The following is a 15,526-nucleotide window of genomic DNA, read 5'->3' as shown; positions in this document are numbered from 1 at the left end:
CTAAATCTTCCAGTGTTTCAATGTTGTATGTTTCTAAATGACTAAAGATATCTTTTTATTTACCTTACGATATTTTTTAAGGTGACTTTGTAAACTAATCTCATCACAAACCATATCTGCAATAAAATTTCCAATGGAAGTGGTTATTACAATGATGCTTTCAAGGAAGAGCTGGCTTGCTTTTACGTATTGCTTTGACTCTGTCCATCCTCTCCACTCCATAAGTATTCCCAGTCTCATCCATGTTTGTCAGTTGTTGGTACAATCATCGCTGTACCTTCTTCCAGAGGGTCCTGTTTTCTTTATACAGGCTTCTTGTGCTCATCTGGAAGGGCTCTACCCCATCCAAATCTAAGTCACCCTTAAACAGCCACTTCTGCCATGATGTGAATCAAGGCGACATCTATATAATAAACTGCCTACTTTCCCTGGCCTCCGCTTGCTTGTTTGCCTTTAGACTATGAGGGTCTCAGAAGAGAAAAAGTGTTTTTCAGTGCGAGGAAAGCCCCAGCTTAATAAAATTAATAGTTTCCCTGGGGCTTGCCTGTCACAACACAACTTCTACTTGTGCACCAAAAAAACATTATTATTCATTTTTGAATAGTGTTGTTGCCCTCCTTATTGATAAAATCCAGATAAAATTTCTTTATATCTCAAGGTCTAGTTTCTTTTCACATAAACATTAAATGTAATGATGGTAATCAATTTCTGAAATCAGTTTCTCCTTTAAGTCCCTAGTAATGTTTTCCAGTGCATTTGTAAGGGAAGGAAGTGAAAATAGAGTACTGCATCCATGTGTGCCAGAAAGGAGAGAAGGTCTGACCTTGTTAAGGAGATCTTTCAGCTCCTCTTGAGTTTTTACTATCTTCTTCCAATGTTCAATCTGTTCATCCTTCACATGCTTTTCTTGCAATCTAGGGATGGGGAACAGAAGCCAGAGAGATTGTTTTAACTGGGAAATCCTAGTAAGCTGCATGGTGTTCTCATGATCAACATCTGATTCATGAGTGTAAAATAATAAAGTAGAACTCAGAAAAGTGTCATTTCAGTAAAGAATGGGGTGTATTCTTCAACAACTGTACAACTCATGAAAAGAAAGCAGTTGGTTAGCTAGTAGCTAAACATAGGACAGCCTATCAAAATCCAAAGGGTAGAAATTCTTACTTGCAGGAAATGTTTCCAAACAAGTAGGATTCAAATATGTAGGCTTCATGTTGTATCACACCATTGTGCTATGTCAAATATCCATTTATTTTATTAACTACTATATCACTAATGGAAGAGGAATTTTCAAGAAAGATACCAGTTAAGGTAACATTCCTCATCCTGTGTCTACAAAGCTGTACTAAAAATGTGGAAAGGCTGTGCACACAAATGCTGGATACAATATGTGCCAAGTGGCTGCAAGAAACCAAGATTATCAAGAAGTCATCATGACGATGTACTTCCAAGAAAATCCAAACAGAATCCTTACAGGGGAAGACTCATGTAATCTTCATGCCTGATTCCAATATTGACCAGGAGGAAAATCAAGAAAGAGAAAAGACAGCAATGGAGAAAAGATAGGAGAATGGATATTAAGAGGAAAGATAGTGCCAATACCAATGAAGCTAAGAATCAAGTAGGCAATATTGGCAAAAGATCCCTTATCTAATCAGGTGAGGAATCTTCACAAAACCAAGCAGAAACCACTAAGATGAAACCAATGCAAGAAGCCTGGGTAACAAAATGGAGAAACTAGAACTACTGGTGCAAGAAGCGAAACTAGGTATTATAGAATAACAGAAACATGGTGGAATAGTCATCATGACTGGAGTACAGGGATTGAAGGGTATGTGCTCTTAAGGAAAGACAGAAATGCATTGTATATTAATGATGAGAGAGACTAAAGAAATTAGAAGTGATGGAATGGATCAAATAGAGTCTGTGTCCAAATCATTTTGGGGAAGAAATCTCCCAGAGGTTCTCTTGGAGCAGAGTTTGGGATTGACTACAGATCCCCAGAATCCAATCTGGATACGGACAGAGACCTTTTTTAATTAAATAAATACTATTGGAAATTGTGTGAATATGGGAGACTAATTTCCCAGATATAGACTGGAAGACATGTGCTACTAATAATAGTAGGGCCCAGATTTTCCTGGATGTGATAGCTGACAGATTTCTTCACCAAACAGTCACTGAACCAACAAGAGGTCTGGCTTTGTTTACACTGGAAACTGAAGGACAAAACTTTTGTCATTCGGGTTTGAAAAAAACACACGCACGTGCCCAAACGACAAAAGTTTTGCCGACGAAAAATGCTGATGTAAACAGCGTTTTGTCGGCAGGGGTGCTCTCCTGCCAACAAAGCTACTGCTGCTTGTTGGGAGTGGAAATTTGTTGCAGTGGGAGAGCTCTCTCCCTTGCACTTATGGCAGGACTAAGTATTATTTTAGACCAAGCCTGACAGGTGTTTGTCTAATCTTCTCTTAAAAATCTCCAATGATGGAGATTCCACAACCTCCCTAGGCAATTTATTTGAGTACTTTACCCTGACAATTAGTAAGTTTCTCCTAATATCCAACCTAAAGTGCAGTCGCTACAATTTAAGCCCATTGATTCTTGTCCTATTCTTAGAGGTTAAGGAGAACAATTTTTCTCTCTCCTCCTCCTCATTTTTGTTCCTTTTCTCTGGAATTTCTCCAATTTGTCCACATCTTTCCTGAAATGTGGTGTCCAGAACTGGACACAATACTCCAGCTGAGGCCTAATCAGCAGAGTAGGTTGGAAGAATTACTTCTCGTGTGTTGCTTACAACGCTCCAGCTAATACATCCCAGAATGATGTTTGCTTTTTATTTCTTTTTGGCGCAACAGTGTTACATTGATTACTCATATTTAGCCTGTGATCCTCTAAAACTCCCAGATCCCTTTCCACAGTACTCTTTCTAAGGCAGTCATTTCCATTTGTATGTGTGGAACTGATTGTTCCTTCCTAAGTGGAGTACTTTGCATTTGTCCTTATTGAATTTCATCAGATTTACTTCAGACCACTTCTCCTGTTTGTCCAGATAATTTTGAATTTTAATCCTATCCTCCAAAGTACTTCCAACTCCTCCCATCTTGGTATCATCTGCAAACTTTGTAACTGTAATCTCTCTGCCATTATCTAAATTATTGATGAAGATACTGAACAGAACTGGATCCAGAACTGATCCCTGAAGGACCCCAACTCGATATGCCTTTCCAGCTTCACTGTAAAACATTGACAATTGATTGGAAAACTGTTTCCAGAGAAGTTATGCGCCCACCTTTTGATAGTTCCTTCTAAGCTATATTCCCTAGTTTGTTTATGAGAAGGCCACATGAGACAGTATTAAAAGCCTTACTAAAGTAAAGATACATCACCTCTACCACTTCCCCCTATCCACAAGGCTTGTTACCCTGTCAAAGGAAGCCATTCGGTTGGTTTGACATGATTTGTTCTTGACTGTTACTCATCACCATACTATTTTCTAGGTGTTTGTAAACTGACTGCTTGATTATTTGCTCTTTCTGGATACTGAAGTTAAGCTGACTGGTCTGTAATTCCCTGAGTTGTCCTTATTCCCCTTTTTATAGACTGGCACTTTATCTGTCTACCAATCCTCTGGAATTTCCCCCATTGTCCTTGATTCTTCAAAGGTAAGTTTATGGATGGGATGATGAAACTGCCTACAATGTCATGTAGCCAATCTATGACTGCCATATGCAAATATCTTCAATGGCCAGTGATGGGACACTAGATGGGGAGTTACTCTCTGAGTTACTACTCTCTGAGTTCTTTCCCAGGTGTCTGGATGCTGAGTCTTGTCAAAATGCTCAGGGTCCTCATTTGGAATTGGGAAGGAATTCCTGCCCCCTGTTAGATTGGCAGAGACCCTGTGAGTTTTTCCATCTTCCTCTGCAGTATGGGGCACAGATCACTTGTAGGTTTAAATTAGTGTAAATGGTAGATTCTCTGTAACTTGGTCTTTAAATCATTATTTGAAGACTTCAGTAATTCAAGAGAGGTCATCCCAGATAATCATGATGGTCCCTTCTGGCCTTAAAGTCTATGAGACTATTAATTTCTATCAGCAAAGCATGAGGGCACTTACTGTATGACAACTTCCAGAGCCTGTCCAAGGGAGACTGGCTTGTTATTGAGGACATTGAAGTCCAGCTGATGACTGAGATAGGAGGTGGCCTCCAGCAAACGGTTGAATTCCTGCTCCACCATTTCATCTTTCTCTTTAGGAACCTGAAAGTCAAAGAACAGATTTGTCTCTGTAAATTTAAAAAAATAATAATAATAATAAGGCACAAAACACCAAAGCTCCAGATATGAACACTTAATTAAGGTTGAAGCTAACAGGTGTGGAGTGGAGGCTGGTAAAATTAAGAAGTCCAGAAAGACTTCAGAACCATGAAGCTTAGACTTCCTTTTCCATTGTGATGCTAATTCCATTACAAGATATGTTTTAAATTCTGTAACACAAGTTGCCTCCAATCCTTCCCCCTCAAAATGTGAGCACTGTACATAGCAATGAAGTAATATGCAAAAGAGCAAGGCAGAGCATGGATGCGTAATGTTACCACTGGTGCTGACAGAATCATTACTTTACTACCCTGTGTCATATACTTTAAAAAAAGCTCTAGTGAACAAAAAGAAGCTGAGGGCTGGCACCTGAAAGTTCTCAAGTCTTCAATTCTTCAAAATGATCAGACAAGAAAAGTGTGCAGGGCATTAAGGGATAATCTGCCAGGTTCTTCTCTCTTTCTCACCTCTGAATTGGCAAACAGGCAACTAGCATTGTTTACTGGGCTTCCCCATGACTGCAAAAAAACAAGTCAGTATAAAGAGGCTTCCTCAACTAAAGGATGAAGTCAAACACCTGAGGTCCAATGGCTCACCTGTGGGCCATGTCTACATTCTTTCGGATGCCAGAAAGGTGCAGCCTGGCTCTACTGAGCGGTTTGTCACCTTCCAATGAGGCTTAGTGCACATCAAGCCTTCAGAGAGGGCCTGAGGCACACTGATCAGGTAGAAGGAAAATACTTCATATGTGGAAGATTGGCTACAAATGGCGCGAGCAGTGCCCCCTGGCAACCTCATCTATTCCTACATGAAGTAGAGATATTGCTGGTAGCCAGATAAGTTTTTACATCTTATTGCACAGTAGGGGAGCATTTCTTTAAAGACTTTTGGTGTTGCTACTGTGACACCGCTGAACCTTCGAAATAGCACTACATAGAGCCACAACAGTTCTACTAGGCCAGTGTTTGAGGCCTCCCTCACCCGACTGGATAGCAACCCCTGTGTTAAGTGCACAGCAGCACAGTCCAGCTGGTAAGTACAGCAGCTGCAGATATGATCAGTGGTTACTGTTGCTGGAGATGTGGGGAGGGGCCAGCAGGGATAAGCATTGTGGGGCCTCTTCCTGAGCTCCGAGAACATGAGTGGAGCTCTAAGGAGCTTCAGCTGTCCTGAGCCTGGTAAGTGGGAGTAAGGGAATTAGGGCAAAAAAACCTAGGAGTCTGAGCACAAAGAAAAGAAGGGGGTGAGAACACATGAGAGGGCAGGGACAAATGAGTCAAAGAAAAGAGGAGAGAAAACAGCAAGCACCATAAAGGAAGGCAGATGGGCAGAGACAACGTGTCAGAAATAGCATGTGTCAGGCTTACAGGAGAGTCGTCTCTGGAGGCCAGGGACAGACACAGGGCTACTTTCTCCAGGAGACAATTCCATAGGGTGAGGGGCACCCTCCTACTTCTTATTCCTGGCCTTGTAAATCCTAGATATGACCATTACACTGCAGAGTGGCTCTCCTAATACCCTCTCAAAAGCTGCTTCCTCAGGAAGGCTGGGAAAATTCCCAAGGAGCTCTGAGTGGTGAATTGCAACTTGCCTCCTGAGTACATACTAATGGTGAGAGTTAATCAAAATGTCTTGTTTAGAGCAGAGAGTAGCAGATTTCATACCCTTCCACCTGGACTGAGACAGGCTTTAATCTCAGCTGCTGATGATGACAGGAAGATGGAGAGACAAACTGAGGAAGTTCATAGTGAAGTGGTGACTGCACTTTGGCTCCAGTACTAGTTGGGAGGCATATTTAAAGGGACACTGTCAAGGCTGTAGGTCCAACATGGGACCTACGTATTTCCTTTCAGTTTGCGTAGTCAGTGTAAATTTTTTTCTCCCCTAAAACGATTCAAAGTTATCTGCCCAACATTCATGAGCAACCCAACAACAAGAAGTCAATATGAATGTACCACTGAAGGGAAAAAAATAAGTGTTCAGTAACAAATTATTTAAATTTTAAACTCAGGGATTATAATAAACAGTAAAAAAAGGGATTTTAAAAAATTGTAAGTGATACCTTGACAGTGTCCTTTTAACCATTGCAGCAGAAAGAGAAATAAATAATAAATAGCCTGATAGCTGTTTCAAGATAAATTTTGTACAATAGGGTAAAATCAAAACAAGATTTAAAGCATTGCAGAAGCAGCTAATCATCACTTACTGTTTTAGCAGTGGCAACAATCAAAAAACAAAACAAAAAGAACACATTGTGGTAAGTCTCAGAAAAGAGAAAACCAAGAGTGAACGTATGAATGAAACAGCTTCCAGCAGGTCCTATGTGCATTTAGGGTAAAACAAGGTTAAAGAAACAGCACAGACAAACAATAGAAATGGAAAACAGAAAGCTCACATGATGTAGAAGAATCACACCATGCCTGAGCAAGCAAATTTAAACAGTCCTGTCCTTTTGCTGCGTTTCTATACCTATCGTGTCTTCTCAGTGTAGTCAATTTCAGTGTACGCAACACCTGCGGAACAATCCACTGTGGAAGCAAAGGTACTATCAAATATATGCCGCCAGTCTGGCTTTGAATGAACTGAGTAGATGATGGTGGCAGGAAAAAAAATGAGAATTCTATTTATACTACACACAAATATTCTGACAAGCTGCAGAGAAAATAAACTCAGACAAAGTAAGGATTGAATGGGATTTGGAAAGCTAGCTTGAGCATGACTAGTTTTTAAGTAACATGTTAGTGTCAGACTGACAGACTGGGAGATTGAAGTACTCTGCTCAGCCACAGAGCAGTTACAGCACAGGGATCAGCAGCTTCCCTTATAAAATGGCACCAGTTCTTTGAAGGCAGACAGGTATACCCATGTCAAGTATCAGCAGGGTAGTCGTGTTAGTCTGGATCTGTAAAAGCAGCAAAGAGTCCTGTGGCACCTTATAGACTAACAGACATATTGGAGCATGAGCTTTCGCGTGTGAATACCCACTTCGTCGGATGCAGTCGGAATACCGACGAAGTGGGTATTCACCCACAAAAGCTCATGCTCCAATATGTCTGTTAGTCTATAAGGTGCCACAGGACTCTTTGCTAGGTATACCCATAACATCATAACTAACCTTAACTTGTCATGCAGGCTAGAAAGGGAAATTATGGAGTACATGTAGGAAGCATAAGAATCCACACTATATTCAATAATTGAGATAGATGAGGTAGGTGAGGTAATATCTTTTAATGGACCAACTTGCTGGAGAGAGAGAGACAAGCTTTCGAGCTTACACAGAGTTCTTCTTCAGGTCTGGGAGATGTACTGAGGGTATGTTTACACTGGCAGTTACAGCCCCGCTAAGAGAGCGCTGAAGAGAAACTGCTATTGTGTGTTCACACTGACAGCTGCCTGTGCAATAGCACGTTCACACTTGCAGCGGTATTCAGAGCAGCGCACTCTGGGCAGCTCTCTCACAGAGCATCTTTTCCTCTTCTGACGCTAAGAGTTGTGGGAAGGCAGAGGGGGTCGCGAGGCATCCTGGGTCCAGTCCCAATGCCCTGTGATGCATTGCTTTGCATCCCAGCAACCCCTGTGTTTCCTTTTGCAATTGACACCATCTTTCAATGGTTTGTGTACTGTGCCCCCAGCCTCTTCGGTCTGCAGGAATGGATCCCTAACTGTTGACCAGTATGCTGCTTGCTGTGACTAACAGGTCATGAGTGGCAGTGGAGTTATTCCTTAAACTACAAAGGCAAGAGGAGTGTGACATTTATCTCACCACGTGTACTAGCTACGAGATGAGATTGCTTGTGGCATTCACAGAGGTGCTGATCACAGTGGAATGCCGCTTTTGGGCTTGGGAAACAAGCACTTAGTGGTGGGATCACATCGTCATGCATATCTGGGATGACAAGCAGTGGCTGCAGAACTTTCGGATGAGGAAAGCCGCACTCATGGAAGTGTGTGATGAGCACGCCCTAGCCCTGCGGTGCAAGGACACAAGAATGAGAGCTGTCCTGTCACTGGAGAAGCATGTGGTGATTGCATTGTGGAAGCTGGCTACTCCAAACTGTTAGCGATAGGTTGCTAACCAATTCAGAGTGGGAAAGTCAATCATTGGACTTGTGTTGATGGAAGTGTGCAAGGCCATTAATCGCATCCTGCTCTGAAAGACCATGACTATGGGCAACTGTGATGTGATTGGAATAACAGAGACTTGGTGGGATAACTCACATGATTGGAGTACTGTCGTGGATAGATATAAACTGTTCAGGAAGGACAGGCAGGGCAGAAAAGTTGGGGGAGTTGCATTGTATGTAAGAGAGCAGGATGACTGCTCAGAGCTCCAGCATGAAACTGCAGAAAAACCTGAGAATCTCTGGATTAAGTTTAGAAGTGTGAGCAACAAGGATGATGTCGTGATGGGAGTCTACTATAGACCACCAGACCAGGTGGATGAGGCTTTCTTCTGGCAACTAACAAAAGTTACTAGATTGCAGGCCCTGGTTCTCATGGGAGATTTTAATCACCCTGATAATCTGCTGGGGAGCAATACGGTGGTGCACAGACAATCCAGGAAGTTTTTGGAAAGTGTGGGGGACAATTTCCTGGTGCAAATGCTGGAGGAACCAACTACGGGCAGAGTTCTTCTTGATCTGCTGCTCAAAAACAGAGAAGAATTAGTAGGGGAAGCCAAAGTGGATGGGAACCTGGGAGGCAGTGACCATGAGACGGTCGAGTTCAGGATCCTGATACAAGGAAGAAAGGAAAGCAGCAGTATACGGACCCTGAACTTCAGAAAAGTAGACTCTGACTCCCTCAGGGAACTGATGGGCAGGATCCTCTGGGAGAACAACATGAGGGGGAAAGGAGTCCAGGAGAGCTGGCTGTATTTTAAAGAATCATTGAGGCTGCAGGAAAAAAAACATCCCGACATGTAGAAAGAATAGTAAATATGGCAGGCGACCAGCTTGGCTTAACAGTGAAATCCTTGCTGATCTTAAATGCAAAAAAGAAGCTTACAAAAAGTGGAAGATTGGACAAATGACCAGGGAGGAGTATAAAAATATTGCTCAGGCATGCAGGAGTGAAATCAGGAAGGCCAAATCACACTAGGAGTTGCAGCTAGCAAGAGATGTTAAGAGTAACAAAAAGGGTTTCTTCAGGTATGTTAGCAACAAGAAGAGTCAAGGAAAGTGTGGGCCCCTTACTGAATGAGGGAGGCAAACCAGTGACAGACGATGTGGAAAAAGCTAATATACTCAATGATTTTGTTGCCTCTGTCTTCATAAACAAGGTCAGCTCCCAGACTGCTGCACTGGGCAGCACAGCATGGGGAGGAGGTGACCAGCCCTCTGTGGAGAAAGAAGTGGTTCGGGACCATTTAGGGCTTGTCTACATCAGAAAGTTGCAGCGCTGGTGAGGGAGTTACAGCGCTGCAACTTAGGAGGTGTACACATCTGCAGGGCACCACCAGCGCTGCAACTCCCTGTTTGTAGCGCTGGCCGTACTCCCGTTTTGTCTCGGGTGTAGAGGATCCAGCGCTGGTAATCAAGTATAGACACTTACCAGCGCTTTTCTTGACCTCCGTGGAATAAGCAGGTATCCCAGCATACCTGAGGAAGCCTCTGGTAATCAAACTGGTCTCCTTCCCCAGCTTGCTCTCGCGTTCCCCGAACCCCGAGCAAGCAGGTCTCCTTCCCTGAGGTTTGCTGGGTGGTTCCGGGAACGCGAGAGCAAACCGCGGCGAAGCTGGTCTCCTTCCCCGGTTTGCTATCGCGTTCCCCGAACAAGCAGGTCTCCTTCCCTACGGTTTGCAGGGTGGTTCGGGGAACGCGAGAGCAAACCGCGGCGAAGCTGGTCTCCTTTCCCGGTTTGCTCTCTCGTTCCCCGAACCCCGAGCAAGCAGGTCTCCTTCCCTACGGTTTGCAGGGTGGTTCGGGGAACACGAGAGCAAACCGCGGCGAAGCTGGTCTCCTTTCCCGGTTTGCTCTCTCGTTCCCCAAACCCCCGAGCAAGCAGGTCTCCTTCCCTGCGGTTTGCAGGGTGGTTCGGGGAACGCGAGAGCAAACCGGGAAAGGAGACCAGCTTCGCCGCGGTTTGCTCTCGCGTTCCCCGAGCAAGCAGGTCTCCTTCCCTGCGGTTTGCAGGGAGGTTCGGGGAACGCGAGAGCAAACCGGGAAAGGAGACCAGCTTCGCCGCGGTTTGCTCTCGCGTTCCCCGAGCAAGCAGGTCTCCTTCCCTGAGGTTTGCAGGGAGGTTTGGGGAACGCGAGAGCAAACCGCGGCGAAGCTGGTCTCCTTTCCCGGTTTGCTCTCGCGTTCCCCGAACCACCCTGCAAACCGCAGGGAAGGAGACCTGCTTGCTCGGGGGTTCGGGGAACGAGAGAGCAAACCGGGAAAGGAGACCAGCTTCGCCGCGGTTTGCTCTCGCGTTCCCCGAGCAAGCAGGTCTCCTTCCCTGCGGTTTGCAGGGAGGTTCGGGGAACGCGAGAGCAAACCGCGGCGAAGCTGGTCTCCTTTCCCGGTTTGCTCTCGCATTCCCCGAACCCCCCTTGAAGCCGCCCAACAGCGCTGCAGTGTGGCCACATCTAACACCACTTGCAGTGCTGGTTGCTGTAAGTGTGGCCACTCTGCAGCGCTGGCCCTATACAGCTGTAGTAATACAGCTGTAACAACCAGCGCTGCAAAATTTTAGATGTAGACATGGCCTTAGAAAAGCTGGATGAGCACAAATCCATGGGGCCAGATACACTGCATCCAAGGGTGCTAAAGGAGCTGGCAGATGTGATTGCAGAGCCATTGGCCATTATCTTTGAAAACCCATGGCAATCGGGAGAGGTCCTGGATGACTGGAAAAAGGCTACTGTAGTGCCTATCTTTAAAAAAGGGAAGGAGGAGGATTCAGGGAACTACAGGCCAGTCAGCCTCACCTCAGTCCCTGGAAAAATCATGGAGCAGGTCCTCAAGGAATCAATTCTGAAGCACTTGAGGAGAGGAAAGTGATCAGGAACAGTCAGCATGGATTCACCAAGGGCAAGTCATGCCTGACTAATCTAAATTGCCTTCTATGAGGAGATAACTGGCTCTGTAGATGAGGGGAAAGCAGTGGATGTGTTATTCCTTGACTAGCAAAGCTTTTGATACGGTCTCCCACAGTATTCTTGCCGGCAAGTTAAAGAAGTATGCTCTGGATGAATGGACTATAAGATGGATAGAAAGCTGGCTAGATTGTCAGGCTCAATGGATAGTGATCAATGTCTCCATGTCTAGTTGGCTGCTGATATCAAGTGGAGTGCCCCAAGGGTCGATTTTGTTCAATATCTTCATTAATGATCTGGAGGATGGCGTGGACTGCATTCTCAGCAAGTTTGCAGATGACATTAAACTGTGAGGAGTGGTAGATCGAGGAACATGATCATTCCCCTCTATTCAACATTGGTGAGGCCTCATCTGGAGTACTGTGTTCAGTTTTGGGCCCCACACTACAAGAAGCATGTGGAAAAATTGGAAAGAGTCCAGCAAAGGGCAACAAAAATGATTAGGGGACTGGAACACATGACTTATGAGGAGAGGCTGAGGGAACTGGGATTGTTTAGTCTGCAGAAGAGAAGAATGAGGGGGGGATTTGATAGCTGCTTTCAACTACCTGAAAGGGGGTTCCAAAGAGGATGGATCTGGACTGTTCTCAGTTGTAGCAGGTGACAGAACAAGGAGTAATGGACTCAAGTTGCAGTGGGGGACGTTTAGGTTCGATATTAGGAAAAAAAAAATTTCACTAGGAGGGTGGTGAAGTACTGGAATGTGTTATCTAGGGAGGTGGTGGAATCTCCTTCCTTAGAGGTTCTTAAGGTCAGGCTTAACAAAGCTCTGGCTGGGATGATTTAGTTGGGGATTCTCCTGCTTTGAGTAGGGGGTTGGACTAGATGACCTCCTGAGGTCCCTTCCAACCCTGATATTCTATGAGTGTGCGTGACATTGTGGATGGCTTTGCATAAATGGGCTTCCCTAATTTTGGAGAGGCGATAGATGGCACGCATATTCCAATTTTGGCACCAGACCACCTAGTCACTGAGAACATTAATTGGAAGGGGTATTTCTCTATGGTTCTCCAGGCTCTTGTGGATCACCCTGGGCATTTCACGGACATTAACACAGTATGCTCTGGAAAGGCCTATGATGCACGCATCTTTCAGAACACTGGCCTGTTCAGGAAGCTGCAAGCAGGGACTTTCTTCCAGGACCAGAGGATCATTGTAGGGGAAGTTGAAATGCCCATTGTGATCTTGGGAGACCCCACCTACCCCTTAATGCTGTGGCTCATGAAGCCATACATGGGGCACCATGACAGCAGCAAGGAGTGGTTCAACAACAGGCTGAGCAATTGCAGAATGACTGTTGAGTGTGCTTCTGGCAGTTTAAAGACCTGCTGGCGCTGCCTATATGGAAAGCTAGACCTGGGCGATGACAATATTCCTATGTTTGTAGCCGCGTGCTGTATGCTCCATAATATTTGTGAAGGGAAGGGTGAAAGCTTCACTCAGGGCTGTACCGCTGAGATTCAGCATCTGGAGGCTGAATTTGAACTGCCAGAGACCACGGCTATTACAGGGGCGGAGTGCAGGGTCATAAGGATCAGGAATGCCTTGAGGCAGCAATTTGAAGCTGAAAGCCACTAATATTTGTTGCTATGCTCTGGAGTGCAGTGCTTGTAATGCTGCACCAATCACAATCACCTCCTAGACGATGCAATACGAAGATTTAAGATAACTGTCTGTTGCTTTGCAGGGCTCTGTTTGCTTTTAAATTAATAGAATAAAGATTGCTTTCAAACCAACAAGATTCTTTTATTAAAAAACAACAACCGGAAGGGAGAGAAAAACAAAAAAACACATCAGCACCGAGGGGGATGGGGGAAGGGAAGGTCTTAGGAGGAGGTGGAATCCAGGGTCGGTTAAAGATTTGTATGTCCAGGGATCATATCCAACCTTCTCCTTCGGAGTACAGTGCAGCGGGTACTATACTTCAACAGGGCAAAACGGCAGAGGGATGGGTGTTGAGTGCTGTGGGTACTGGGAGTCTGCAGTGCCAGACTGGGACAGGGGAGAAGTGGAATGCTGCAGGTACAGACTGGAGCCAGGAGGTTGATAAGTGTGTGTTAGCGGTGTCTGGGGGGGCGCATGAGAAAGAGTTTTGCGACTGCGGCTGCCGGGAAGGGCAGCTGCAGAGCTGCTCAGTTTGCAGTGCTAGTATCGCCCTAAGCGTGTCCGTTTGGCCTCCATAATGTTTAAGAATCGCTCTGTGGCTTCTCTCTGGCATGCCACGTTCTCCTTTCAGTCCCTCTTCTCGCTGTCCTGCCACTCCTTCAATTCCTGTTTTTCAGTGGCAGACTGCATCATAACCTCATGCAGAAAGTCCTCCTCAGCTCTTCGTGGCCACTTTTTAATTCTGCACAACAATTCAGCCAGCAATAACAGAGGGAAGCTGGGCTCCCAAGGTCATCTCTGTGAAGCCAAAATGCAACATTTTACAGAAGCAGTATTGTTTGCAACACACAGAACACTGATTCAGTGATTTAAAACACAGCCACTATTCACATACACTGTGGGGGGGAGCTGATAATCATTCCTGTCTCCATATTTTCCACAGGCTGGGTTCATTATGGAAGATATCTCGCTGCTGAGGGTGAGCCGGGAATGTAGGGAGGGTCTTCTCCAAGACTGTGGCTTCCACCCAGGCCCTTATGTGGCTCCCCTGTGTGCAGCAATGGTCCCCATCCCCTGTCAGCAACGGCACAGTGGCGCAGGAAAGTTACCGTTAATGGGGAAAGAAACAAAGCAGCTCTGCCAAAGAACCTGTGGCAGTGGATTGCCCAGTATCTCCATGAGAGTTTCCTGGAGATCTCTGAGGCAGACACCTGTGAAATGAAGGAGTCAATCAACAGCCTGTTCCGCACACAGACCAGGCATGTGGTAGTATGCACATCACAGAGACACAAGCCTGATTTCTGCAACCTTCCTGCCCCCAATAACTCACTTCAGCGATGCCCAAAATCAAATACACTTACCAGGGGCCTCCTCTCCTGTTTGTGCTTCGCCAAGATCTGACCACTGTGACTGGCGAGCCTCCTCCAGGGTAGAAAAGAGCTCCTCGCCGCCTGCATCTCTGACCTCTGAGTTGTCCTTAGCCTCTGGGTCCCCCTCCCTCTTCACATCCTCAACCAAGATTTCCTCCTCCTGGCTCAGTCCACCGAAGTATCCAGTCGCCACTGAGTATCGTGTGCAGCTCTCTAGAACTGGCAGCTCGTGGGGGCAGCACCGGAGTGGCAGTTTGCCTCCTATGGCTTGTGGTAGGCATTCTGCAGCTCCTTCACTTTGACCCTGCACTGCAGTGTGTCCCACACGTATCATAATTCCTATGACTAGTGTGCAGCTGGGACTAGACAGCCTTCTCTCCCCAAATGCTGATGAGGTCCAGCAGCTCAGCATTGCTCCAAGCAGGGGATCGCCTGGTATGTAGAGCAGGCATGACCACCTGGAAAGATGCGCTGAGACCACTGCACACATCACTGAGCAAACAGGAAGGGGACATTCAAAATTCCAAAGGAATGTACAGGGTGGGGATGACGGTTGGTCATCTGAGGGCAGGGCAGCAGAATTCAAACCCATGACTGGAGGGGCAAGAACAGGCATTGTGGGACACCTTCCAGAGACCAACTGCAGCACTGCAATCAACCAGGGTGTCATGGCAAAGTAGCCCTGATGCAGAAAGCTGTACGCCTCTTGTCAGGGTGGGTTTTTTACAGCCCTGCAACTGTGCAGTTTCTGCACACTATGTGGCTTGGCAGTGTGTACACCTCTGGAATTACAATGCAGAAAGCTGCTTTACTGTGCAGAAACTTGCCAGTGTAGACAAGGCCTCAGTGTCACAGATTGTTTAGCATAAGCAGTTAACACATATTTCAAGGGACCATTCAAGATAAAGTGGCCAGTTAACACCTCTCTCAGGCACAGAAGTTGGTCCAAAAAAAGATATTACCTCACCTGCCTTGTCTCTCTAATATCCTAGGATCAACAGAGCTACAACACTGCATACATTAAATAATTCAGAATATCTGGGATATGAACAATTTTTGCCACAATATTCATATATGAGATGTAAAAATGAAGGTTAGTTACCAGTAACTGGGAGTTATTCACAATGAGTCTGTTCCCATTCAAGAG

The 15,526-nt window shown here is 45.5% G+C and overlaps 1 protein-coding gene across 3 annotated transcripts in view; it reads right to left on the bottom strand.

The window, feature by feature from the left end:
* The window catches only part of KDM1A (lysine demethylase 1A), a 164,936-nt gene that overhangs the window by 84,031 nt on the left and 65,379 nt on the right, over window positions 1–15,526 (bottom strand). For 2 of the 3 annotated variants that reach the window (XM_030539426.1, XM_030539425.1), the window contains 2 exons: window positions 4,121–4,263; window positions 824–914 (listed from right to left, as the gene is read on the bottom strand). In XM_030539426.1, coding sequence (XP_030395286.1) covers window positions 824–914; window positions 4,121–4,263 — 234 coding nt within the window. Of the gene's footprint in view, window positions 1–823; window positions 915–4,120; window positions 4,264–6,382; window positions 6,395–15,526 lie in introns of all 3 variants that reach the window. The other variant, XM_030539424.1, reaches the window with a different exon arrangement.

Source organism: Gopherus evgoodei, chromosome 20, assembly GCF_007399415.2.
Source record: "Gopherus evgoodei ecotype Sinaloan lineage chromosome 20, rGopEvg1_v1.p, whole genome shotgun sequence".
Lineage (NCBI taxonomy): Eukaryota > Metazoa > Chordata > Testudines > Testudinidae > Gopherus > Gopherus evgoodei.
This window is presented reverse-complemented; position numbering and strand designations above follow the sequence as displayed.